This window comes from Mixophyes fleayi, chromosome 6, assembly GCF_038048845.1.
Source record: "Mixophyes fleayi isolate aMixFle1 chromosome 6, aMixFle1.hap1, whole genome shotgun sequence".
NCBI lineage: Eukaryota > Metazoa > Chordata > Amphibia > Anura > Limnodynastidae > Mixophyes > Mixophyes fleayi.
Genome location: NC_134407.1, coordinates 182,885,806 through 182,913,558, shown reverse-complemented (window position 1 = coordinate 182,913,558; position 27,753 = coordinate 182,885,806). Strand labels below are relative to the sequence as shown.

At 40.2% G+C, this 27,753-nt stretch overlaps 1 protein-coding gene across 1 annotated transcript; it reads left to right on the top strand.

Annotated features, from left to right (window-relative positions):
- On the top strand, nt 1-27,753 carry SAMHD1 (SAM and HD domain containing deoxynucleoside triphosphate triphosphohydrolase 1). Its single transcript, XM_075177513.1, has 16 exons — nt 1-231; nt 3,033-3,099; nt 5,979-6,051; nt 10,620-10,780; nt 11,359-11,474; nt 11,718-11,788; nt 14,534-14,713; nt 17,806-17,906; nt 19,513-19,621; nt 19,907-19,998; nt 20,778-20,893; nt 21,451-21,590; nt 21,706-21,801; nt 22,178-22,282; nt 24,371-24,508; nt 25,000-27,753. The coding sequence occupies exons 1-16, from the start codon at nt 45-47 to the stop codon at nt 25,120-25,122; spliced, it is 1,875 nt and encodes a 624-aa protein (XP_075033614.1). The 5' UTR covers nt 1-44; the 3' UTR covers nt 25,123-27,753.

Here is a 27,753-nt window from a genome sequence, read left to right as displayed (position 1 = left end):
CTGCTCCCCGAACTGCTGCCGCACAACTGTTATACGGCCCCGGGATGAACAGCATGAAGCGCGGACGACATGACAGCTCCCCGAGACGGGCAGACCCGCACCTGACTCCGGGGAAGCAGCCGAAGACCTGGTGCGGGCCGCGGAGCGGGGACTACAGGGACTGGGATGTGGAGGACGTGTGTGTGTTCCTGGAGAGCCGGAGCCTGGGGCAGTGCCGGGAGATCTTTAGAGGTGAAGCCGGGCAGTGTGTGCACAATATAATATATCATACTGCAGCTGTGCCAGGAGCCCTGCAGAGATCACACATGGGGACAGTGTGCACAATATAATATATCATACAGCAGCTGTGCCTGGAGCCCTGCAGAGATCACACATGGGGCAGTGCCATGCATTTAGCTCAGTATATGTTATGTGTTACTACTAGTATATCCCATATACTGCAGCTGTGCCCTGTAGAGATCACACATGGGTGCAGTGCCATGCACTCAGCCCATTATATGTTATGTGATTATATGTTATGTGCAAGGGCACTGTGTTACTACTAGTATATCCCATATACTGCAGCATGTCAGAGAAGAGCTTGCCGGTAGCGAGCAGGATACAGTATATACAGGAAACTTTAAATGTGTTGCATCTGTGTAGGCTTATAATTAAAGCAGCAATCCTATTGAAAAAATGCTGTATTGGTTTTTTGTTTTTTACATAACTGTATATAAGCAAAAAACTTAGTATTGTTTTCCTTGGCTTTGTTTATTTTCAGGCTGCCATTGATTCATAATTCTGCAAAGTGTCAACCAGAGTCACTTGCCACACATTGTAGTGAGCAGCAAGGGTTGGAACTTTCCTCTGCGCTCTGTGTATTGTTAAAATCCTCCTCCTGCCTGCACATAACATGCTATGTGACTGGCAGCCAAAATATTTGCCCTCCAGAGAGATTTTGCAAAGGAGTTATTTGTATTATTTGTTAGAAGACAGCTAAGAAAAATCCAAAGTATTTAACTTGATAAGGTTTATTTTCTTTTTTTTGGTAACTGTGGGATTGTTGCTGTAAAAGGGTTTGCAACACAAATATATAATTTATCCTCACAGCATTTCTGTGAGCCTGTTTTGGCTGCCAGATGCCATAAGCCACTATGCAGGTGGCTGCTTAGGGTTCATGACTGCTTACTAGTACATTGGAAGTGGTAGAGGGACCTTGACTGCATGAAAGAACCAGATTAGCAGGAACTATGCAGTAAAGAATTGCAGACTGCAATACAGGTTTGTTTCATTTTAAATACTTCTAGGAGTTTATTGAATTAATATAATTTAGAAAACTAACTGCATCTGTCAAAAATCGAAATGTCTGGTAGAGATCGGGTTAGTGGTAGGAAGTCTGTTTCGGGGACAGAAAAATAAAGCATACAAAAACCCAGGGATTGGTTGGTGCAAACGCTAACTGGTTGCTTACAAATACCTTATAGGGCTGATATGCCAAGTGTTGGTGACAAGGTTAGTGTAAGTGCTTTTCGCAGGTTTCCTCTTAAACACCAAAGACCTGTATGGTTTGTTTTTTTAAGCTCTACTCTTTGAACATATTTTGAACACTGTTAATATAAAGCCACATAGGAGCATTAACTAATATCACATATATTATAGAAAATACATGTCCCAAAGCAGGTGCGTAGTGTAAGGAAAGGAGGACCCGACCACACTTATCTATTGGACTTTGACTACTTTTGCCGCAAAACACTCAGATGGTCAACATATTGCATGAGTGTCCTTTTTTTATTTCTAACGTATTTTATGTATGTCTTTATCTAATGGCACCGCGAAGTATGTTACCAGTTGTAATGGAGGCAGCTGGGTGGTGGCAAAATGATACCATACCTTGTGCCCATGTGCGTGCTAGCACTTGTAATGCAACAAGTCTGCACTATAAATGGTGCCTACATCCGTGACATTATAAATGTTGCCATTGTCATAAATTATTATTGCCCCTGTTAGCAATCAAAGGGGCATATTCAATTAGCTTTACGGTTCGTGGGATCGCGCAGGAAAGGCCCGCTGAGTCAATCCACGGTACCGCAATAACGTGGATTTTCGTTAGTATCCCATCCCTGCGTTATTGCGGTACCGTATTACTGGCAATACTGCGCAGGTTTTGCGGTAACGCGCGTTACTGCGAACCGGACAGCTAATTGAATATGCCCCAAATAGTATTAACCCTATAAGTATACAATATTATTGCTCCTTTAATATAAAGTTACCTTCTTAATATATTCATACAGCAATTTTGCCTCATAAGATAATTCATTTATTATTATACAGTTATTTTTGTCCCCTTAATCAAAACATAATGATTGCCTTCATAATTACTAAGTGTTTTTTGCCTCCTTTTATGTTCTGCAGGACCATATTTCTCAAAGACGATGCAGGTTCATCTAACTTCCCTCTAACAATTACCTCCACCCTTTTTTCTTTTTTCCTGGCTGTTTGTCAAACCACAGCTTGGTAAAATTCACATTTTGTTTTCTTTGAAAGCTGCCAAAACACTGCAGAAAATGTCTGTTTCACTAAACCGTACGTCAGTAAATTTCCCCCTGTGTGCCTTCAATTCTTATCATGAATTACACTGTCCTCCTCTTTACCCAATCTATTATAATGCATATTATTCTGCCTTGATAATTGATAAGATTGGGGTAAGGTATATGAAGCCGATTCAAATCATATTGACACTTGCACTTTACTTCATTGTACTTTAGACATATTGGTGTGGTTTTAATTTGAAGAAGTTGCTAATATGATCCTTTAAGCAGTCTTGGTATATTCAAACGAGTACTATGAGCTGGAAATTGGTTTGCTGATATTGATCAGATGTCGTATCGATGTTTTCATGTGGGTATGTGTAAATACACCAACCAATTTATATCATTGCTATTTAACTCATGTTTTTTGTATGCTGCTGTTTTAAGTAGGTGTTCTTGGTTTTTACATAATTCATTATAGAAGCTATTCTGACATTTTAAGTATTTATTTTTTCTTTGCATTAGAAAACCAAATAAAAGGAATAGTTCTGCAGGATCTAACAGAAGAGCACTTAAAAGAACTTAAAATCAGGTAAGAAAATATTAGCACTGTTTGCCCCACAGTATACCAATGCCCCCCACCTCCATAGTGTATAAGCCAATTACCCAGTAAAGTAGAACAGCTATTTGAGAGCTACACCCCCTGCTAATGAATGGCCAGCTTATTGGCCAACTTGAGCCTTCTGTGGCACATTAGATTTGATGCTATTTGCCCTTTTAAGTAATGGAGGACTACTGGCAAGAAGGATGATCCCGGATATTCCCCCTTCCACCCCCCATATGACGGCTATGTTGGCTATATGGGCATGTACATTCATAATGCATCTGTGAGGGCATATATTGATTGGCATGTTAGTAATCTGGGGGTATGTGTGATAACATGGTCCTTTACAGTATGCCCATATGCTATAACACACATGCCATGTATCTTTTTTTTTTTTTCTTTTCTTTTTTTGCACCAATCTTGGATCCTCTTCAGTCTGGCTTTCGTTCTCAACACTCCACAGAGACTGCGCTGACCAAGGTTGTTAATGATCTGATCACTGCTAAGACTGAACGCCATTACTCTCTCCTAATTCTCCTTGATCTCTCGGCTGCATTTGACACCGTTGACCACTCTCTTCTCATACAAACACTGCAATCCCTAGGTCTTCAAGACACAGTTCTATCCTGGTTCTCATCTTACCTCTCTAATCGCTCTTTCACTGTTAATTTCTCTGGAGCCACCTCTGCTCCGCTTCCCCTATCAGTTGGAGTACCACAAGGCTCGGTGCTAGGTCCTCTGCTGTTCTCTATCTATACCGCTTCTCTTGGAAATCTAATAAGTTCCTTTGGCTTTCAGTATCATCTCTATGCGGATGATACCCAAATCTATCTATCCTCTCCTGATATCTCGACATCTGTGTTGTCCCGTGTAACTGACTGTCTTTCTGCCATTTCATCTTGGATGGCCTCTCGTCAACTCAAACTTAATCTTTCTAAAACAGAGTTAATAATATTCCCACCCGCCAACAAGAGCATACCTGACATTTCTATCTCTGTTGATAACATGACCATAAATCCCACCCCACAAGCTCGCTGCCTAGGTGTAATCCTTGATTCACGCCTATCCTTTGTTCCCCACATTGACTCTATATCTAAATCATGTTACATACATCTAAAGAACATTTCCAGAATCCGCACATATCTCACACAAGACACTGCTAAAACCTTAATTCATGCACTAATCATCTCCCGCATTGACTATTGCAATTCCCTCCTTACTGGTCTTCCCAAAAACAGACTCAAACCCCTAAAATCTATTTTACATGCTTCGGCAAGACTGATTTTCCTTGCAAATAGCTATTCCTCTGTTGAATCACTCTGTATGTCTCTACACTGGCTGCCTGTCTTCTACCGAATCCAATATAAAATACTTTTACTAACCTACAAGGCCATCAACAAAGCTGCACCAACATACATCTCCTCTCTTGTCTCAAAATATCTCCCAACTCGGCAACTCCGTTCTGCAAAAGATCTGCGTCTCTCATCCACCCTCATTACATCCTCCCATTCCCGGTTACAGGACTTTTTTCGGGCTGCACCCACTCTATGGAACTCTCTCCCTCGCACAATAAGACTCTCCTCTGTTCTACAAACTTTCAAGCGTTCTCTGAAAACCTACCTATTCAGACAAGCTTATAATATTCCTCAACCACCATCTTAACCTCACTACCTTTAGCCTGTTACACAATTTCACACAAGACAACTACCCCCGGAATAACATTGTTGTGTGACAGGATCATTTAGCTTATGAGTCACCCTACCTTTGCAGTCTGGCTGGGCCAAGATGCAAAATGTATACTTAACCTCATGTGTCAATCTCCCATTGTCCCATAGATTGTAAGCTTGCGAGCAGGGCCTTCTCACCTCTTTGTCTGTTTTACCCAGTTTGTTTATTAGTTTATTACGTTTGTCCCCAATTGTAAAGCGCTACGGAATATGTTGGCGCTATATAAATAAATGATGATGATGATGATGATGATATGAATACATATTTAGTTTGTTGTGGTTCTTTGTCCTACATATTAATTTCTGTAATGGCACAGTTGTAAAGTGTAAGCTCCCATCAGGCCATACTTGGATTACACGAGCATATTCATTTTGAGCAGTGTGATGCACTGCAGTGTCAAACCGTTTTCACAGTGCCTTGATTTTTGTAAGTGATGTCATTGTACCCAAATAACGTGGGCCAGTCTGGGGGGAGGAGGTTAACTAGTTGTGTTGTCTGCTGCTACCTGGCTCTCTGGGCCCTGCTGCTATAGGCTTATGTGCTGCTGTGTTAGAGCTTGTATGTTCTCCCTGTGTTTGTGGGGGTTTCCTCCGGGTGCTCCGAAAATATACAGTAGATTAACTGGCTCCTACTAAATTCACCTTAATCTCTCTGTGTGTATCTTAGGGAATTTAGACTGTAAGCTCCAATGGGCAGGGACTGATGTGAGTTCTCTGTACAGCGCTTCGAAATTAGTGGCGCTATATAAATAGATGATTATTATTGAAACTGAGACAGATGGCACACATACCGGTCACACCTTATTTTGAGTATTGGCATATTATGCAAAGTTGAAGAGCTCTAATTAACTGGTCAGTAATTATGCCATATATTGCTTTTTTTTTTTTTTTTTTTTTTGCACCGGATTGGTATTTTTTTTTATTTATTTTTTAAATAAAGTATTTTTATTGAATTTTAAAACGCATAACAACAATACAATACACACACTTTGAGATGTCCCAGATTGGTATTTGGAAAAATCCATAAAGCCTTTGCTGAAATGATCACCAGGGTGACTTAAAATAGTACTTGAAAATATTTTGAATGACTGTTTTCCAGTTCGGTCTCATGTTCTATCTCAATCTCTTTCCATCTTCTAGTCCTGTAGGTTTGAGATTGGAATTGCTTCACTGTTTTCGAACACTGTGTCAAAACCCTCCCAGTATTATGAAGGTATGTCACGTTTTTAGCACGTCTGTATAAGTGATTGTCGGTTGTAGTGCACAAAGGTTCACTGACAGAATGTGATCATTAATACCGCTTTCATACTGCCGCCCCGGCAATATCCCGGGTTTTTCAAGCCGGGTTTTTGCCGGGGCTCGGAGCGTCCCAGCTCAGAAACACCATTCATACTGCACCTCGGACATGGGAATTTCCCTGGTTGACCCCATTCATACTGCACAAGTCTGTGCCCTGGCAATTTGTGGGAGTCATCACCAGAGCAGTTTCGAATCTTCCACGGGCTCCCACCGATGACATCATCCTCCAGAGACAGGCAGACAGCCAATCAGCTTGTTTTCTGTGCAACCCGGGTTGAAAAACCCGGGTTGCACCATTCATAGTGCAGGCAACCCAGGTCCGACCCGGGAATTACCCCGCGATAAATCCCGGGTTGAAGACCCAGGTTTTTAGACCCGGGATTTTTGACTTGTACCATTCATACTGCACCAAAGACCCGGGTCGTTTGAGCTCGCCCCGGCAAAAAAACGGGATTTTGGTGCAGTATGAATGGGGTATAAGTTCAAACAGTGTTAGTACCTTAGTTTCACTGCACAATAAGGTACAAATATATCCCTCTATTTTTTTTTGTTTGTTTTTTTATGGCTGGTCTTTGCATATATTATGTGATATGTAATATTGCAGCTTATTTCCCTACATATTAAAACAAGTAGCTTTAATTGTTGGTTGTCTGTTTGCAGGCCCATTGTTTAATCCTGAACCACTATCGGTCTCATGTGCAACCTCCTTCACTTAAGGCGGCGGTTCCCAAACTGTGCGCCGCGGCTCCCAGCGGTGCCGCGGCGCTGTCTCAGGGGTGCCGCGGGCCAGCCATAAAAAAAACAAACAGAAACACTTACCAATCTGCGCGGCGCCAGGACCCAGCATCCTCCTTTCTCACGCAGCAGCTGTCATATCAGTGACGGCTGCTGCGTGAGAGAGGAGGATGCTGGGTCCCGGCGCCGCGCAGATTGGTAAGTGTTTGTTTGTTTTTTTTTATGGCTGGCGCGCGGCAGAGGGGGCAAATTGAGAGAGGGACAGAGGAGAGGGACAGAGGAGAGGGACAGAGGAGAGGGACAGAGGAGAGGGACAGAGGAGAGGGACAGAGGAGAGGGACAGAGGAGAGGGACAGCGTGAGAGGAGAGTGACAGGAGGGGACAGCGTGGCAGAGGAGCTGGGACAGCGTGAGAGAGGGCAGAGGAGCTGAGCAGCGTGAGAGAGGGCAGAGGAGCTGGGACAGCGTGAGAGAGGGCAGAGGAGCTGGGACAGCGTGAGAGAGGGCAGAGGAGCTGGGACAGAGTGAGAGAGGGCAGAGGAGCTGGGCCAGTGTGAGAGAGGGCAGAGGAGCTGGGCCAGCGTGAAAGAGGGCAGAGGAGGAGGACAGCGTGACAGGAGGGAGACAGCGTGACAGTGGGCAGAGGAGGGGGACAGCGTGAGAGAGGTCAGTGTCTGGATGCAGAGGGGGCATTTTTGCATACAACTAAATAAGCATTTCTGTCCTGACCTAAATACTTATTACAATTTTTTGACCCAACTACTTCTAAAACAGGACTGCTCGGTAATTATTTTGGAGGGGTGCCTTAAAAAAATTATGGAGACTCTAAGGGTGCCGCGAACTGCAAAAGTTTGGGAACCACTGACTTAAGGAGTCAGAAAACTGCTACATGGATTTACACAATAAGAGAACAATTGGCCTCATTTCTTGGGCATATATTTATTTAAAGAAGGGGTACCCTTAACATGATTAGCTTATCCGTGATAAAGGGCTGCTTTGTTGATAAGTTTATTTATACAAAAGTAGTTCCAACGTGATATTTAACATCCATAACAATTGGTAAATATTGAAAAATCCAGGTTTGAAGGTGATACAGGATAGGGATTCTCATCCTAACCTTGCACATTGATTGTGTTGTCTTGGAATTAAGAATACAATTCCTCCAAGGCCACCTTCTTCCCAGGCCTCAATTAAAAAGGTCACACTGCCTCAGTGTTTACAATGGCAGGCCAGAAACTAGGAATCTTATCTTGTGTACTGGGGGGGAAGGGGGTGGTAACTGATAAGCGTGCAGTATAATTGAAGATGGTTTTCATAATGCTTTCGAAACTATTTTTTTTTGTTTAACTTCTTCCAAGGGTTTACAGATACAGGAAAGCTAGACAAAGGCTCATTCTCGTGCCCTCCGGCATTTTTAAATGAATTTTAAATGCAAAAAATGCAAGCAAACTAGAAACCATTGTTTCCCACACCCATTAGTATTTTTATATTTGCGGTGCAGTAGCATTTTTCTAAAAGTTACTTGTTCGATGTTTTTGTGTTTACGCATTTGAACACATTGGAAAACTTACAGTGATCTCTAAAATGCTAGTGAAAGGGCATTTTAATAGCATAATTGGCTTCTGATCAAATTAATATGTGTTAGAGGTGTGTGTATGTGTGTTAGAGAATTAGACTGTAAGCATTAGTAGGGCAGGGGCCAATGTAAATGATTAAGCATTCTTTTTATCATGCTACATAATGTTTGTGTTCTGTAAATAAAAGTGAGCAATATACATTCTCTTTATGCATTTTACAAGAAAAACCCCAGTGAATATGTAACCTAAAGGTACTAGCTCATACATGCTGCAGTTTTGATGAGTATCTGTCCTTATTGACATAAAAAATGTCATCACATAGGTTTGGCACATAAGTGTAAAGCGAATTGGAGAAATGTCCATGTGTAGCCAGTTTATGGGCTTATGCCCTAAAGACACTTGGTCCATCCAGTCTCCGGCCTGCACGTTCTAACAGTCCTTGTAGTGATCTGCTGGGTACTGTTGTGGACTGTGCATGACACATTCACCTCCAGCTGAAATGCAGCACACACTGCCATACTTCTGGCACCTGTGAAACTGATGGTGAAGATAAGTGGCCAGTCAACTGCACTGACCACAAAAACCCAGAGGGAAATGAAATACAACTTCTTGATGCTACAGATATAGGTCCGTACAGCCTAATTAAAAATAAACTTAAAAGCAGGAATCCTTCATAATGTTTATTCCATATGCATACAATCTATTAGTAATGCTGTAGTCATCCTGCAACTTGGTCGAACAAGAGGATCATCATCATCATCATCATCATTTATTTATATAGCGCCACTAATTCCGCAGCGCTGTACAGAGAACTCATTCACATCAGTCCCTGCCCCATTGGAGCTTACAGTCTAAATTCCCTAATATAGACACACATTCACACACAGAGACAGACAGACAAACAGAGACTAGGATACATTTTTGATAGCAGTCAATTAACCTACCAGTATGTTTTTGGAGTGTGGGAGGAAACCGGAGCACCCGGAGGAAACCCACGCAAACACAGGGAGAACATACAAACTCCACACAGATAAGGCCATGGTCGGGAATTGAACTCATGACCCCAGTGCTGTGAGGCAGAAGTGCTAACCACTAGGCCACTGTGCTGCCCACAAGGAGGATCGATGTCTAAATTAGCCATATGTGTGAATGTTAGTGGGGGGCCTGTGTGGTCAGAAGAGGACCGTTCACACTGGCACAGAGTGGTCATCTACCAAGCACATTTACCAATATGCCCCTTTGTAATGATTTTATTACAGGGCTTAAGTATTTCACTGATTTACATAGATGTTTTGGAGCCTGTTTGGTTTTCGTATACAGTCTTTATCTTACACATTGGTGATGAACTGTTTATGTATTCTACCTGCTTTGAAATCTCATTCATGACCTGTTGGTTGGTCTTGGTCACACCAGATCAGAACATGGCCGGCAGGTCGACAATACTCGTGTGTGTGTGAGATGGCTAAATCCTGTCTGGTAGTGGTTTGTAGAATAACATGGAGGTGGACTCTATGTACTGCATGCAATTTGGAGATATTTGAAAAGAAGATCTGTGCCTTGTTTCTAACCAACTTAAGTAGCTTGGTTAGGACTTCTATTTATGGAAGAAAAAAATTACCCAGAGTATCTAACTTAAGTATACGAAGTCCACTTTAATATATTCCTCCGGATCTCATTTGTTTTTGTTATTTAACATTATATCTGGAACCTTTTATATTCAGAGACTTAAAACTGGCAAGATGTAACTTGGGGTTGTGTTTGTTTTTTTGTTATATTATACACAGAAGTTTTGACATATGGGGTAAATGTCTCAATCAGCGATTATCTAAAACCTGCAGTTTTTCTGTGTTTTACCATCGGTATTTAAAATGGCAATTTTATATTAAAGGCTAAACCACTAGCTGAGCCTTTAATGTAATTGCAGTTTTAAATATCGACTGCAAAACAGGGAAATTCAGCGAGGGATTATTTTCATACATTTACCCCCATAGTGTAACACTTTGTGAATGAGAGGTCATGGACCGTTTTCCATTTTTGCTGTCCCATTTGCGCTGGAAGACATCGGTCTAATATCTAGTGTAGAAGGATTTTTGCTTTATGTATAACAGATTGGTCACTGTTGTGTTTGAATTCAAGTTAACTTTTTTTTTTTCTCTCCCTCCTCGCTTTAGGTATTCAATGATCCAATACATGGTCATATTGAGTTGCACCCCCTGTTAGTTTGCATTATAGACACCCCTCAGTTCCAGCGTCTGCGATACATTAGACAACTTGGGGGCAGTTACTATGTGTTTCCAGGAGCCTCCCACAACAGATTTGAGCACTCCATTGGGTATGTATCTTATCTGTTTTTATGTCCATTGTCTTTGCTTGTGAGTTGGGGTCCTTAAGGCGCGGTTGCTCAGGTTGTTATTGGCAGGTGTAGTTTTTGTTTTGTTTTTTTTATGTCTTTACATAACTGTCAAAATTAAATGGTAGAGCCACTCTTGCAAAATTGAGCGCACCTATGTGTGCGAGATACTTTGTCCATTAGTGAGTGTTGGGTAAAATGAAACCAAAAAAAATGCAAGTATACTAATATTTTCTTTATACTTTGACCACTAGACATTATTCAACTGTAGACTGCAGTGAGTATTAATTTGCCAAGCAATAGTGCATCTCCACTGATGATGTTGGTGTAAGGCCGGTTACCTGATAGCTGTAGAACCACACCAGTGGCACAGGATATAAAATGCGATTGTGTTTGATGTGCAGTGATAATCGGCACTAGTAAAAGCATGTTACTCTAGGGAATGCGCCAAAAACCCAACATGTCCACCTTCAACTCTGAGTCCAAATGATGCAAGGCTGGGATAGCGCTATGTAACCATGAAGCTGTCACTCACATAGAAGTAATTTGTGTTTGCACAGTGTGGGTCACCTGGCAGGATGCCTCGTACAGGTCTTACATGAGCGGCAGTCAGAACTGCAGATCAACCAGAGGGACATGCTGTGCGTCCAGATTGCAGGCCTGTGTCATGACTTGGGTAAATATCTATCGTAATGTTATTTGTTTGCATGGCTTAGTCCTGTCCCCCCACATTTATAAAGCAATTCCACAATTTAAATACTATAGCAGATAAATGTTTCATATCAAAAGCTTGGGGTATTAGCTGCAGCTGATGCACAGTTTTGTTCGTAATACAGTCTCCCACTTCCTAGTATTGTGTTGAAGTGTATGACAGGGCTGCCTTCCTACAACGCTAAATCTTTCTGTGGATTTATTTCAGGTCATGGACCATTTTCTCATATGTTTGATGGGAGATTTATGCCTCTTGCTAATCCAAAGAAACAATTCAAGGTGTGTGGCAATTACTTTTACACTGTGGTGAACAATGGAGTATTATATCCACCTCAACTGCCTGTTAGTTGTATACGGGAGCCTCAGGTCAGCGTGTGTGGGGGCGACCGTATCCGCACACTTGACTAAATGGGTCCGTGGTGGCATGGACTTGTGACTGTCTTTCCTTCAGTAGCTGCTGCTATGTTATGTTGTCTGCATAAGCTGGAATTTAAGCATAAAACAAACACATACGTACACAGTGGTAAATGAAGACACCAAGCATATTGAAAACAAGGTCTTCCACACAGACGAGCAACTACGGTCAACTGACTGCAGATTTTCAGCCTTTGATGTGAGCAGTCCGTTTAAAAAAATTAATGCAAGAACGCCACAGAGCAGGATATAATAGTCTAGTTGCAGCACATCAACTGCTCATCACTCAAAGCAATGCACGTCCATCGTGCAAGGAGCACAGGCAGGCGGAGTAAGGTGACAAGGTCAGAGGACTCACACAATGTTCTCTACAAACAGACAAGTGCACATGTGGGGCCAACGTATGGACCTCTACAGCCCGGAGTCCTTATTTCCACCAGTAATGGGTTCTGTGGTTCAGCACTTTTTTCCTGACTGGAGAGCTCTTTGGGATAACTGTGCTCCCCATCCACAGTGCACATGGGGTCCTGCAGCTTGATAAGCATGACATTAATGTTCTTCATATGTCACAACCTTCTCAGTCTCCAGATCTTACCCCTATCAAACATTTGTGGGATTGTCTGGAATGATGCATGAGTCTGCGCTTTCCACCAGCATCAGGCAGGCTTCAGTTGAGTGTCTTTCTTATGGAAGAATGTGCTACGTTTCTCCTGCATTATTCCAGATACTGCTAGACGCTATGCCTTGGCCAGATCTATCCTGGAATGAAATCCATCACAACAATAATCAGTAGCTGTAACCAGGAGATAATTGTTGACAAATTATCTACATAAGTGTCCAGTCCTCTGTGATCCATTTATCAATAAATAAAAATAAAGTGTACATTTCAGTTTTATGTATTTATGAACTTGGCAAACGACTGCCTAATGAAGTATAATAAGCTCCCAGGTTGTTGCGTATAATAGTTAATCCTCAAGTTCAAAACGCTGATATGAGTCCACACATTGTTTAACGTTTTTTCACTGACCAGGGAAGTATTAAAATCTACATTATAAATTGGCCCTCAAGTGATCACAAATTGCCAACATTTCACTATTGTGAAATGTATTACTGTATTAACCAGTATCCAGTATGACAGTACAATCAATAGTATGCAGAACTTAGTCATGCGTGTTGTGAAGAATTATGATAATTGTGTTTATTTTGCAACTATTTTAACAAAGTGTGGATTATACACATGAATGGAACAATGTGTGGACTTCTAATCAATTCTCAATTTGGGGATTAACTCTTATCTGTGACCGCTTTTTGGAGTAAATTTTACTTCCTCAAGCAGACATTTGTACATTTTATTTTTTATTTATGCACATTACACTTTTGAGAAATGAATCACAGGTCAGACACTTCAATTGACTTGTAAACAATTATTTGGTTATCTGTATAAAGATCATGGATTTGGACTATAAATAAATAAATAGATTGGATTTGTTTGATAAAACTTTTGGATTACCCCCTAGAAATCACTGACACCTTCACCACTGTAATAAGCTTGTGCAGTCAATCCTTTCATACCTGAGAACTCTTCATTTCTCACACCATGATTTTTTTGGAATCATGTGTTTGTGATATTTTATTGAAGCTATGGTCATGATTTTTAATTAATAATATAGTATGTATGTGTGTATGTGTATATGTGTGTGTGTGTGTGTATATATATATATATATATATATATATATATATATATATATATAAAAACCTGTGCATGATACTCATGCATTCTAGTCAAATCAAGCTACTTAAGGTGTTAAAAAGGTTCTTGTCATGCATTTGGGCCATAGCCCAGGCCTCAACCACCAACCACTCCCCACTGTCACCCCCGGCAACCACCAACCACTCCCCACTGTCACCCCCGGCAACCACCAACCACTCCCCACTGTCACCCCCGGCAACCACCAACCACTCCCAACTGTCACTTCTCCTTCAAGAAATATATATATATTTTTTTAAAATCTTTATAAACACTTTTAACAATTAACAAATTAAATTAACAAATTAAAAACATCTTAGTATACCAAATTTCAGCCCTTTCTGAATTATTTTTTCCACACACACTAAGAATTTAGTAGGTCAGTGTATAACTCCGCCCAGCAGGTGGCGCTGCAGCTTGGTTTTATTTTTTCCACACAGACAGACTAACACACGCCACTAGACATTTATATTATAGATATATTAAAGAAATAACAGAAATATAGAGATTTGTGCTGTATAATAGCCATTTTGTACACACGTCAGATCTTGCTATTGTATTATGTATGGCCCCCATTAACCAGGGGGACCTGTCTCCATATTGGCAGGGTTTCCTTTTATGAATGCCTGTACAGTGACTGCTTTGCCAGGAAAAAAATGTTTACCAGTCACTTAATGGAATTGGAAGCTATCTCTTAGCCACATTCTGATTATGCGGCCAAGTTCTGTAAGATACAGCTGCCATATCCAGCTAACCTTTATATTAACGTCGACTGTTGGTTAAACTCCCACCGACATAACTGGTTACATAAATGTTTTATATTGGATTGTACATATTTCATTACTTGTGGTTTTATTTTCAGCACGAAGCTGCTTCTGTGAAGATGTTTGATCACCTAATTCAATCCAATGGATTGGAGAGCAAAATGAAAGAATATGGCCTTCACTTGCCTGAAGACTTACACTTTATTAAGGAACAAATAGCTGGACCTCCTGTTCATGAAGATGTGGAGCAGTTTAACTCGAGTCAGAATAATTCCACAGTAAGTGAAACCTTTTTGTTAGAGTAGGGCTAAGTTTTTACATACACATGGACACACACCAAAATTGGCTTGTAGAATTACTTTCACTAAAAAATTATCCTAAGCCGCAAAAGAATGTAAAACAATTCTAAGATATGCTATAACATAGTAAACAAATAATATAGCATCATCACCATTTATTTATATAGCGCCACTGATTCCGCAGCGCGGTACAGAGAACTCATTCACATCCGTCCCTGCCCCATTGGCGCTTACAGTCTAAATTCCCAAACATACACACATAGAGAGACTAGGGTCAATTTTGATAGCCGATTAACCTACTAGTATGTTTTTGGACTGTGGGAGGAAACCGGAGCACCCAGAGGAAACCCACACAAACACGGGGAGAACATACAAACTCCACACAGATAAGGCCATGGTCGGGAATTGAACTCATGATATCAGCGCTGTGAGGCAGAAGTGCTAACCACTTGGCCACCGTGCTGCCACTATGTTTGTAAATGGAGGTTTGTTGTGCTTTATGCTTTGTTTCCCTGTACATTTTCCACATTATGAACATTGGGCATTACCAAATATCTCAACTGATTACCAAGCACATAGTATGGCTTTGTGTGAAAGTGAAATATTGGCTGTTTTGGAATAGTGCCCCCAGTGGCCAAATTATGAAAAATATCTGTGCTTGGTTTAACCATCAAAAGGGTGTTGCATGGCTTCCTTTGCAGAGGCTGCTTTTGACTGCTGTTGGTGGAATAGTTGAAAAAAAAAGTAAGGGAGTGTTTTAAAATGAATGTTTAACTTCAATTGTTGCATTTAAAACTGATGTCTGCCTCCCGTTGGCTTTTGAAATGAACCTGACCCATACAGTGCTCTGCTTGTATAGTGGATACGTGACTTAGCTAGCTCCTTCCTGTGCTGTTCTGTACATGCCACTCTCTCTTTTCTACAGCAAAAGATAAGTTGTCTGTGTGAGAGGCAGACTGTGCAGTGAAGTGAAGAGAGACATGGTCGCCCACCTCTCACAGGAAGGAGACACAGCAGTTTGTCCCTTTCAGATTAAAGTTTTACAGGCTGCAGAAGATTAATACAATTTTGAATCCCTTTTATACATTTTATACACGTGTAAATATAGTTGTTTTTTGTTTTTTTTTCCTGTCTGTACCCACTGTGTCAATATGACCCCGCCCCCTCGTGGTCTCCACAGACAGGCTGTCTGTGATATTTTTAGGCCATTTTAGCAGCTCAGTGTACAAAGGAGTAATAAGGGGGAGAGCCGGGATTTATTTATAAAGTCTCCTCCTGCCTAACTCTGGCCCAGGATAGAAACACAGGAACTTTTATTGACCTCTAATTTTCTCATGTATCTTTATTCATTTGTATTAAAGTAAAAGGTAAAATGAAAATAAAAAATTGCAAGCGTTGGGAATCTAAATATTTTTTGTCTTCAACACAGATGGCAGTAAAATAAATAACTGATACATGGAAACTGTGGTCCTGTCCTGAAGTCCAGGCCTTGTTCATAAATAAATGTTTAGAGGGATATTAAACTGTATTTATCTGCTAATACATAAAAAGCACACTGCAGCACTTGAACGCACCCATCCATTGAATGTTTCATATTACATCATCCGAGCAAAATGTCAGCTCTACATCTCCAGATGTTCTGTGCTGAGAAACCTCTATGTAACTGCACATGTATTATTATTATCATTTATTTGTTAGGCGCCACAAGGTTTCCGCAGCACCGCATATAGTACAAACAGACTATACAGGGTATAACAGTACAGAACAATAAACAAAAAGTACCAATACTTCAGAAACTCCAGGCAGGCAGATGCAATAGACACGGAGCAGAACAACGGGTAAGGAGACAGGAGGGAAGAGGGCCCTGCTCATTCGAGCTTACATCCTAAGGGAGGGTTGACAGACCAGGCACAAGAGGAGCCGGTTGAGGCAATGGGAGAGAGGGGAGAATGAGCGGAGAAGATGCGGGGTTAGGTAGATGGTTGGGTAGGCTTTGAGAAAGAGGTGAGTTTTGAGTGCACGTTTGAAGGAGCACAGAGTAGGAGAGAGGCGGATGGAGTGAGGGAGGTCATTCCAGTGAAGGGGGGCTGCACGGGAAAAGTCCTGGATTCTGGAATGGGAAGAGGTGATCAGAGTGGAGGAGAGGCGACGGTCATTGGCCGAGCGCAGGGAGCGGGTGGGAGTGTAAATAGAGAGGAGGTTGGAGATATAAGGGGCAGTAGAGTGGGAGAGAGCCTTGTAAGTGGTGGTGAGGAGTTTGAAAAGAATTCTGTAGGGGAAGGGGAGCCAGTGAAGGGCAAGGCAGAGAGGGGAGGCAGAGGAGGAGCGGCGTGAGAGGTAGATGAGTCTTGCGGCCGCATTGAGTATAGAGCGGAGGGGGGAGAGACGAGAGTGGGGGAGGCCGGTGAGGAGGAGGTTGCAGTAATCCAGGCGGGAGATGATGAGTGCGTGTATGATGGTTTTGGTGGCCTCCTGAGAGAGAAAGGGACTGATGCGGGCGATGTTGCGTAGTTGGAAGCGACAGGCTTGGGCAAGGGAATGAATGTGGGGGGGCAAAAGAGAGAGAGGAGTCAAGGGTGACACCCAAGCAGCGGAGTTGGGTGATAGAGGAGATGGTAGTGTTGTTAACGACAATGGAGAGGTCATGGTGGGATGGGTGGTTGGGAGGAGGAAAGACAATGAGTTCAGTTTTGGAAATGTTGATTTTGAGAAAGCGCTCCGACATCCAGGAGGAGATGGCGGAGAGGCAGTCAGATACCTGAGCGAGGAGGGTGGGGGAAAGATCAGGTGAAGAGATGTAGAGTTGAATGTCGTCAGCATAAAGGTGATACTGAAGGCCAAAGGAGGAGATGAGAGCACCAAGGGAGGAAGTATAGAGGGAAAAGAGTAGAGTACATGTACATTAATATACCCCGAGATGGGTTGCTGTGTTAGTGTATGTGTTGGATTTTCCCATCTGTGTTTAGTTTTGTGACTCATGGCAGTGTGTGGCAATTATTCTTCCCTGTCTGTAATGTCATACATTTTTATTTATATGTGTAAGAAACTCGCATCTCTCTCTACCTTTATAGTGGCCCTATGTTGGTCGAAAAGAAGAGAAAAGCTTCCTTTATGAGATTGTGGCCAACAAACGAAATGGCATTGATGTGGATAAATGGGACTACTTTGCCAGGTACTTACCGTCTAGGTGTAACTGTTACAGACCACAAATGAAGGGATATGAAATGATAAATGGGCACGCTTTTAAACAAATGTTTTAAGGTATTGGATTATTAAAATTATCCACTTCAGAGATCAAACTCTAGTGTCTTGTATAACTTCATAGCCATAATTTCTATTAAATACATTTATATTCTAGTACAGTTTTATTTATATTTTGCCATTATTTGTATAACGGTATTGATATAGTGGCTTTCTGGGAAGTATATTCAGATAATACAGCATTGCTTTCCTTATGCTTAGTCTACCACTAAACCTAAAATTGTATTAAATATGACAAGCTTATTGTGACCTTAATAAATACTGTTCTGTCCTAGAATGTGATAAAGAAATCAAATGTCCAGATATTGATTAAACATTATCAATTAATAGCAATAACGTGTGCAGTCAGCTGTGATGGCACCAATGAACAGACAAAGCCAGGACACAGAATTTATATCCTTCTATTCATCTACAGCTTGTGACCACATTACAAACAAAGATTTCACTGTGTATTAGAACATGTCTGAAAGGGGGTTTTGTTGCCTAAAGCAGACATCTCCTACCCTCGGAATATCTTTGTGTGTAACAAATTTCAACCAGTGATAAACATTATAAGCATTCCATTAACTCTATCACTACCGGGGCTGTAAGTTAAGCTGGGTACACGCTACAGGTATTTCAACTCATTATTGTGCCAATAAACGACATTAGGTCCGATATCGCATTAGTGTGTTCACTTACCACGATCATCTTTTATCGTACCAAAGCACATCGTATCATTTTATAAACTTGTCAACAATCTCTATCAACAATGGAACGATGTCAGGCAGATGTGGAGGTGTGTATGCACTCCCAACCAGCGGTGTAGGCAGATCTCCATAGAGTTTAGTCACAAGCTTTCAGTCTCTTGTTATGACAGATGACGAGCACAGATCTGAAGGTAAATCGTCTTGGTGTGTACGTATAAATCTACATGCTCATCAGGATTTCGTCGTTTGTAAAATCACATCTGCAGTAATTTTCTGTAGTGTGTACCCAGCTTAACCCTTTAATCGCCTTCTCGAATGTAACCAATCAGGTTGAGTGTCTCAACTAGTTATCTTATACGCTCCTCAATTATTAACTCTGCATTCTGTTTAATATGTACATACCTGTATACCTGTTATGGATTACATCTGAAAGTTTAGTGCCCCGAAAATGCTGTAGTTGGTGAAGAACAGATTTAACCACTTGTGCATTTCATGAGGACCATTCGGTATTCCTTACCTTGTCCAAATGCTAAGAAGAGAGAGGGTCTTCAGATCTTGTGGTCAGTCTAACCAGATTGCCATACAATGGATGGGCAGAACCACTGCATCTTAAGGGGAGCAATGTTCCCCATTTAGTGGAGACAACACACAGGGATTGCAGTTATTAACTGATGGGAATTTGTCTTGTCTCATCAAACATTTAGACAGATCTAAATATTGTTTTGTGCCCTCAACTGCCAATTTAGTGGACCCAATCAACTAAAAAATTGTACAGCCCAACTCTTGGCGGTCAGTCCCTCATAGTAATTTGTTTTTGTTTTGAAACAGGGACTGTCATCATCTGGGCATTCAAAATAACTTTGACTATAAGAGATTTCTTAAGTTTGCCAGAGTGTGTGAGGTTGGAAATAAGAAGCACATATGTACTAGAGACAAGGTAAGTCCCTCTGTCCTCACAGAAAATATTGGCTTCCTGAAAGAGCAGCGAATGGTAAGCATGCAATAAATTCAGGTCTGTCCTAAGAATAATCAATAAATATAATGGCCAGGCTTAAATGGCCAATTTATGTTTAGCTGCCATCTGCATGCGTTGTCTCTCATTATGTATGTCGCAGCCTTTGGAACATATCGGGGGTTTTAGTTTCTGCTATGATTGATTTTGTGGTTTCGCTGTTGCTTATTAGAGAAATTAACTTGTCATCTTCCCTCCACCATCGTTCAGGAAGTCGGGAATCTGTATGATATGTTCCACACACGGAACTGCCTTCATCGGAGGGCATACCAGCATAAAGTTGGAAACCTCATTGAAACAATGTAAGTCCAATTATGAGAACATTTAAGTGACAAAGTTCTTGATATTCTAAACTACAATCTTGTATCTACTCACTAAGATATTCTCAATAGTTATATTGAATCGCCAGAATACTGCAGTATAAATGGAGTGTTAAATAATTTAAGACCAGCCAGACTACCTGGTACTCAAGTCACCTTGGGTACTGTATCTATCAGCACACACTTAACTTGTGGATATATGTTAAAGGATATACTGACTGCTGCTTATTTTAAGAACATTAAATCTTCTCCAGGCTGTGTGTGGTGTAACCTCACAATAGAACCCCTGCTGTTTTATTCGTTGTAGGGAGGTGGATTCATTGTGGAATAGAATGTATTGTAGTTGGTCATCTAAACTCCCAGTGACTCCATTAAAAAAATTAACCATCCATCCACAACACAATATCCCTGTAATAAGTTTGGGGTCCTGGCTCTGGCTTCATCTTTCCTTTCCCAATCCCCACCCACAAAACATACCCCATTAAGTTCAATACAAATACTAATAATGAATATTTTTTTCTGTTACATTAACCGGTGGTTTATTTACTTGTTTACCTATTTGTAAGACTGTTACCACTCAAGTCTCTGGTAATTGTTTTTGCATTTTGTATTGTATTTGGAAACATAAATATAATCCTTTTTAAAAAAAAAAAAAGCCACCTGATAGGACTATAAGATCTGAAGTGAGGTTCATGATTAGTGGTGTTTTGATGTGTGGGATTGTGTCTTCCCTGTTACGATAATCTGCCTTAATTATCCAGGATCACTGATGCTTTCTTAAAAGCTGACCCACACATCAGGATAGAAGGATCAGATGGGAATCTCTATACTATCTCTGGTTCTGTGGAAGACATGGAGGCATATACTAAGCTTACAGGTGAGCCGTTTAAGGGAAATCAGTAACCAATCATCAATCTCCTGCATTCTGTGGTACTACTTAGCTTTTGTACAAATGATCATATTTGCTGCACTAGATGTCGTACCCTGGGCGAGATGTGTGTGTGTGTGTGTGTGTGTGTGTGTGTGTGTGTGTGTGTGTATATATAAAGTTGGGACAAATATTAACTTTGGGGATGATGGTAGAAGAAGTGAGAGTTTGTTAGCTCAATTCACTTCTTTTTGGAGTGAGCATGGCTCTGTCTGTAGTAATGGCACATTGACTTAGTGTTGTCTGGGTGCTCGAATCCCTAGTGTCACACGGATGCATCACAGAGAGAATTGCCATTGCAGAAAGAGATGGGGGTGAATGGAGGGAGCTTGTCGGGAAAACTGATTTGGTTATCAGATCCTGGCAGCTAGTGTTTGTCCAGTCTTGGGTTGTAGAAAACCGTTATAACTGGTATTATTAGTTCTGCCAAAAATACTTCTTAGGTGAGATTTTGCTGAAGAGACTTTATTAAGAATAAATGTAACCTTTGTCCCCCATTTCCCCAGACAACATTTTCCAGCAGATCCTATACTCCAATGACCCAGACCTGTCTGAAGCTAAAGAGATATTACGCAAAGTAGAACGACGGGAACTGTATAAATATGTTGGACAGACACATCCCAAAGCAAGCTGCAGTATAAAGCCGGTAAGATTAGCGAACAAACACAATTGACCGCACTAACATACATTCTTTCAGATGCAGTTATGTGATGTTGTGTTGTATTACTACGCCTCTCGTTCCTTAAATGTCTGTATTACAGGAGGAGTATGACACGTTACCAGCTGACTTGGCAAATTCCATCCCACAAACCTCCTCACCCGAAGTCCGTCTCAGCTCTGTTGATTTCATAGTGGATGTAAGTCCTTAATTATTACACAAGAAGCATGTCCGTTCTGTTTATTTGTTTGGTGTATAGAGGCTTTAAGTAGTAATACTCCCATGACATGATGAGTACAAAGTAGATCCACCCCAATGCCTGGAAACATCACTTTCATGTTATTAAGTGGCATTATATGTGTGTCTCCTTTATTAAAACCTACTCAGTGTTGATACAACAATTTACAATGTCAAGTAAAATGAATGGAAGACCTATGCTCTCTTCCTGTAATGTGCAACCTGATAAGTATCCTCTTTTGAATGTTGTGTGATTTGAATCAAACGGTAGGATATAAATACTAAGATTATTTATGCATGTACAATGTATTCCTTTATTACATTTCACATTAATGTAGGTTATTCATATGGATTATGGAATGAAAGAACAGAATCCCATTAACAATGTGCGCTTTTACTGCAAGTCCGATCCGTGTAAGGCTGTAAAGATCACAAAAGATCAGGTAAGAAAGTAATACATGAGTATAGTTCTTATTGAGCTTGGCCGTCTGCAAAATCTAGGAATTCAGTGTGATGGTGTCATTGGCCTAAACTGAAACCATAAACGGGGATTAACTTCAAAATCAACCAATTTTTTTTTGTGTGTTTTATTACTTTCTGGGAACTGATTATCAATGTTCTTCTCAAAGTCAAAAATTGTGTGACCTTTGTGTGGACAGCGTGTCTGGCGATAGAGATTTTATGGAAGCTATAAATAGCTTCTTTTGATGATTTACTGATTTATTGTAAACAGATGTGATTAGTGTATGAACCTACTCTTCTCCCACAGTTCTTCACACTACCTAGTTGGGAAGTAGTGTGTTACTGTCCGGGAATGTTATTCATACTCTAAAGGTCCTTTTATACACTGGCATATCTGTCTGCTCAAACTGAGTATGTGTATTTGTCCCAACTCCGACCCAGCCATTGAGTGCGTGGACTGAACAGTCACATCCTATGGAGCACAGTCGATGCTGTCGACTGATGACCTAATACAGACCACGATCACCAGTGACCATCAACATTTGATAGATCCCAATCACTTACCCGGGGTATGTCATTCTTCTTGGTCCACTGGATTCCATGAAGGATACAACAGTCCAAAGACACACTTCTCTGCTACCAGGAATGGCTACTAACAGTGTCACTAAAGTGACATTGTTGATTACCCCACCCCCTTTTGTGATCTAGTCAATTTATGTGAATAGGCAGTTTATAGAGGACATTCACTGACTACACAGAACTGCTCAAAGCAGCAGAAAGGAAGGCATCTCTGGAGACTTTAGAGGACCCGCTGGATCAGAGTTGGGATGTGGTACCACAGATAAGTGGGGGTAACTAAGAACTATTATAACTTTTTTATGTTTTAGATGGAGTTCTTCCCTCACAGTGCTACATTACATATATTGCTGACATTGGGGTGGGAAGGGGTAGATTATCTGAATATTTTGAAGACTTATAAATAAATTGGTAATTTCATTGTTTAAACTAAATGAGCTGATGGGCAGACCAGGGAGCAGTAAATAAATGGGTTAGTGTAAAATTAATGCCACAAGTACCAGGACCACTTAACCTAACATTGCAGAAATGGTAAATGTTATGCTTCTTCCTGTCTCGTTCCCATATATACTTGTGGTGCCTTCTGCCACTATGGAACAGCTTGGTGATGTCTGAGGACACGAAGGGGGAAAATTTGTTTTATATGGGCAACAATCTGATTATAAAGTGCCCACACACCCTTTTGTTTTTTGATTTATTTTTTTTACAGCCATTTAGCCTAACTGACTGCAAATTACAATGTGTGCGGGTCAACTGATCAACATCTGGATATATCAGATGAGTGGCCAGTAAATGTAGTAGTGGAAGACTGTATCCTACTGTTTTCCTGGTCTCAGGACAGGTCTTTTGGGTGTGTTATATGCTGTTTAACTACAGCTGAGACTGATCCTCTTCCAAGAAACAGTTTGCAAGCCTGCTGCTGTTTTGAGGCGTTTAGAGAAGCCAATAGGTGTCCGTAGCTGTATTTTAAAAGATCCATTGAAATGTTGGATTTCTTATTTAGATATTAAATTTTTCTGACATATTTCATCATGTGAACACTATTTTATCAGAGGATTAGTAGGTAGTGTATACATTCCCTGTCCACTGGCATCCTTTTAAAGACCTGCCCTCATTGATTATATACAAATATATAAACTAACATATATAAAATAAGATATACAATTACAATCGGTGTGTATATATATATATATATATATATATATATGTGTATGTGTGTATGTATGTATATATATGTATATATATTTTTATTATTATTCCTCTCAATTGTTGCCATGAACCATATATTCAAGGAGTAGAACAAATAGTGAGACATTTGTTATCCTAGATAGTAATGACCGTACACATACCTATGTAGCTGACCTTAGAATTTATCATGTTTATATTTTCTCTTTTAGGACCTTCATCCTATTTATTCAGTTATTAGTTTTCCTGCACGAATAAAGATATAGAAATGACACTTCTGGTATTCGTATACTGTTGCATCCATCCAGGTTTCACAGCTTCTGCCAGAGAAGTTTGCGGAGCAGATTATCCGTGTTTACTGCAAGAGAATGGATGAAAAGAGCTTGGAAGCTGCTAAGAGATACTTTGTGCAGTGGTGTATGGACAACGACTTCTCCAAACCTCAGGTGTGTGATTGCAGTGGAGCTACTGGGTGCCTGTGCCTAATGATGCTCAGTGCGTCTCCTGATTAATACACCTACCTGCACTGCTGTAACACTTTCCATCGCATATTTACCAGTATATACATTTGCTTGCTCAAATGTGAAAGTTTATTTTGTGTTAGTAATAAAAGACCATGAGATAAAACATTTTTTTTTCTTTTTTTTTTTTTTCTTGTATCGGTAAGGTAGGGAGACGAAGGAACCTGAAGTATACCAGGAATACGGCAGGAATAAACAATTGTATTGTATATTATTGTTGTTAGGCATTAATAAGTGGATAGGAAGGCGTGTGTTCTCCATGTGACCCATGACTGACTGGCATAATAATATCCACAAAGAATCGTTCTTGCAGCTCCCACTATGCATTTATTTTTAGTCTTCCCCAGTGTATCGGTTACATTCTGCCAATCCCTAAACCTGCTGCTAAAAATCAAATGTCCACGTTTGTGTTTCAGGATGGTGATGTAGTAGCGCCAGATATGACTCCACTGAAGGCCAGCTGGGCTGACAAGGAAGAGGAGGCTAGTGACTCGCAGCATAACGCACGTGTTCAAAAATCCAGGGTCAAACTGTTTTAAAACTAATCTCTCTCCACCTTCCGATGCTCAGTCCTGCACTAAGTGGTTGTGTGCCATCACCAGTTTAAATCCTAGTCACTTTTTTTTTTTTGTTAAGGTTTTCTTTGCATTTGTTGGGTTACTCATAAATAAGATCACCTTAATATAGGTGCAAATGCTTATGCGTTTCTTGTTAAATCATGTTGTGTGTTTGGGGGAGGAGGTTGTCTTGTTTTTATAGTTAAGACTTCATTTACAAGTGCAAATCATGTCTATATTTTATTTTTAATTTTTTTTGTTCTGAGCAGTTTATGGCATTGTCTAACAATGCAAAGGTCTCACTAAAATGTGTTGTCCAGCACCTTACATGTGACAGTGAAATGCCACAAAGAGTCTGCTGATATTTACTGCCAAGTTTGTGTGAATGAGGTTGGCTGTACACAATCTCTAGTAATGGTTATTGCAGTTCTAGTGCAGTAGCTGCATGACTTTGCATTATAGAAGAAGACGAATGTATGTTGCACTTTTTAGTTTGACTTTTATGTTCTGGTTTTATTCTTAACTGTGAAGAACAAGCTACTTGTTCCCCTTTATAGAAGGCTCATAGCTATTCAATGGCCATAAGTTGCTTTCATGTAGACGTATTGGACTAAAACAGTATTGTCCCGCTTTTGTTCTGTTCACACGTGTTTCAAAAAAATTCAAGTATGTAGCATCCTTTGTGAAGGTGAACAAAAAAGATAAGGTCTGCCGTAATTGGAGAAATGATTGCAATTGTATAGCTTATCGTTAATGTATAAATCCCGTCTCTGATTTATATATAATATATATTTCAAATAATAAAATTACAAAATACTTCAAAGCGCAACTATAGTACTATCAGCTTAAATAATCTTGTGTGTATCTGTTCCACAGATGCTGCTACTCCCAAAGTAGGATACAACATAATCAAAAGCAAAATAGTTTAATATATATAGTAATAATAGGCACTCTTGATAATCTTATCTAATATGACATTCTTAGGATGATTCCTTGTTGTTGAAATGGAGTTGATAGAACTAGAATTATCAGGAGAGCGAGGAAGCCATATAACAGTTTTTCTAAAATGTTTAATAATGTGCTTAAACAAAAACAAAAAAAAACATTAAAATAATCTTATCTGTTCATAGGCACTATTTATCAACTCCATGACAACAACGGAACCGTCTGATGAGTAATCATCCGATCAGATAATCCTGCTAATTTATATATTCATGTATGTACAGTGAATGGAGACAATGAAGAGCACACGTTTTGTTTTTTTTGTTTTTTTTTTTACCATACAATATATTTATCTTCATAATCTGTGTAGGGTATGTCTATTTTCATCCTGCAATTGTCATGTTTGCATTCAGACCACTTGTAGCATTTTTAAGAGGTTTTTAAAGTTTGAAAAATTGTTTCAATTTTATCTTTTTGTTTGCATAAAGAATGTAGAATATACTGCAATCATACGTAAGGGCAGGGTGTGTCTGGTTATTCATTTGTTTGGTGGTTTAGCTTTGAATATCTAATGCTTTGTTACTGCCCCCCTGTCTATTGGAACTCTTGGTGCCAGATTGAATGCTCCACTTCAATCACAGTGGCCCACTGAGATCAACTCAAGTACTTTAAAAAACTACCAGTTTGTAAGATGTTTAAAACATAATTTTCAAAGTGATCTAAGCACACGATCATTTTGAAGGAAGACTGCGTCAGAAGTCTACTTTTATTTTTATGCTCCGAGTCTGCTGTGTTTACTTTGTAATTACTGGACTAAATGCCCATTGCATTTTAAAACCGCAGCTGTTATCCTGGTAATTCTCAGTCTGGTCACTTTTATATCTGTCCTAAAGGGTAGTTAAGTCTTCTATCTAAGGCTGTGTTATATATTGTACAGTTGGCTTACTACATGCTAATTAAGTGAATCGAACAACTGTTAAGACCAGGGGGTATATTTACTAAACTGCGGGTTTGAAAAAGTGGAGATGTTGCCTTTAGCAACCAATCAGATTCTAGCTGTCATTTTGTTGAATGTACGAAATAAAGAACTAGAATCTGGTTGCTATAGGCAACATCTCCACTTTTTCAAACAATGCCCAGCCAAGATTCAACCACTTACAACTCGTCATTTTAACACTTGACCACTTTTCTGAGAGGTTTTTGTTTTTCTGCCTGGTAAGGTTTGGTGATTGTCCACTCAGCTGTTATATCTTTGTTTTAGATTGTGTGAGAGAATCAGAAGTGTTTACAGTTATATTACATTTATATGCACAGTATTTAAAATCCTGTTTGACCCATTCTTGCCAAACAGGTTCTGTTCCTCCGTTAATGTTTTGTTTTTTATGTGTGAAAAATGCTTTCTGTATTCTGTAATGCGTCTTACTTTTCTGCACTATATCTATTGTAAACTCCTCTTTGTAAATTTTTTTTTTTTTCTTTCATTGCTAGGTTTCTGTGGAAAAATATATTTTTAAAACGGGTTAAAGGGTTCTGTATCTCCTGTAATGTGATATTCCTGTAATGTTGGGTTTAATATTCTTATACATTGTTTTCTTCACTATGTAATGCAGCTTTCTAAAAACAGACTCTGAATGTGATTGGTCAAATAAAACATCTAGGAGCTTTACCAAC

What these genes read in the sequence shown, in the direction of transcription:
- SAMHD1 (XM_075177513.1), top strand. Translation starts at nt 45, where the DNA reads ATGAACAGCATGAAGCGCGGACGACATGACAGCTCCCCGAGACGGGCA. An exon ending in ACCCTCCCAGTATTATGAAG is followed by an intron (nt 6,052 to 10,619) that starts GTATGTCACGTT and finishes TCCTCGCTTTAG; the next exon opens with GTATTCAATGATCCAATACA. An exon ending in GGAAACCTCATTGAAACAAT is followed by an intron (nt 19,999 to 20,777) that starts GTAAGTCCAATT and finishes TTAATTATCCAG; the next exon opens with GATCACTGATGCTTTCTTAA.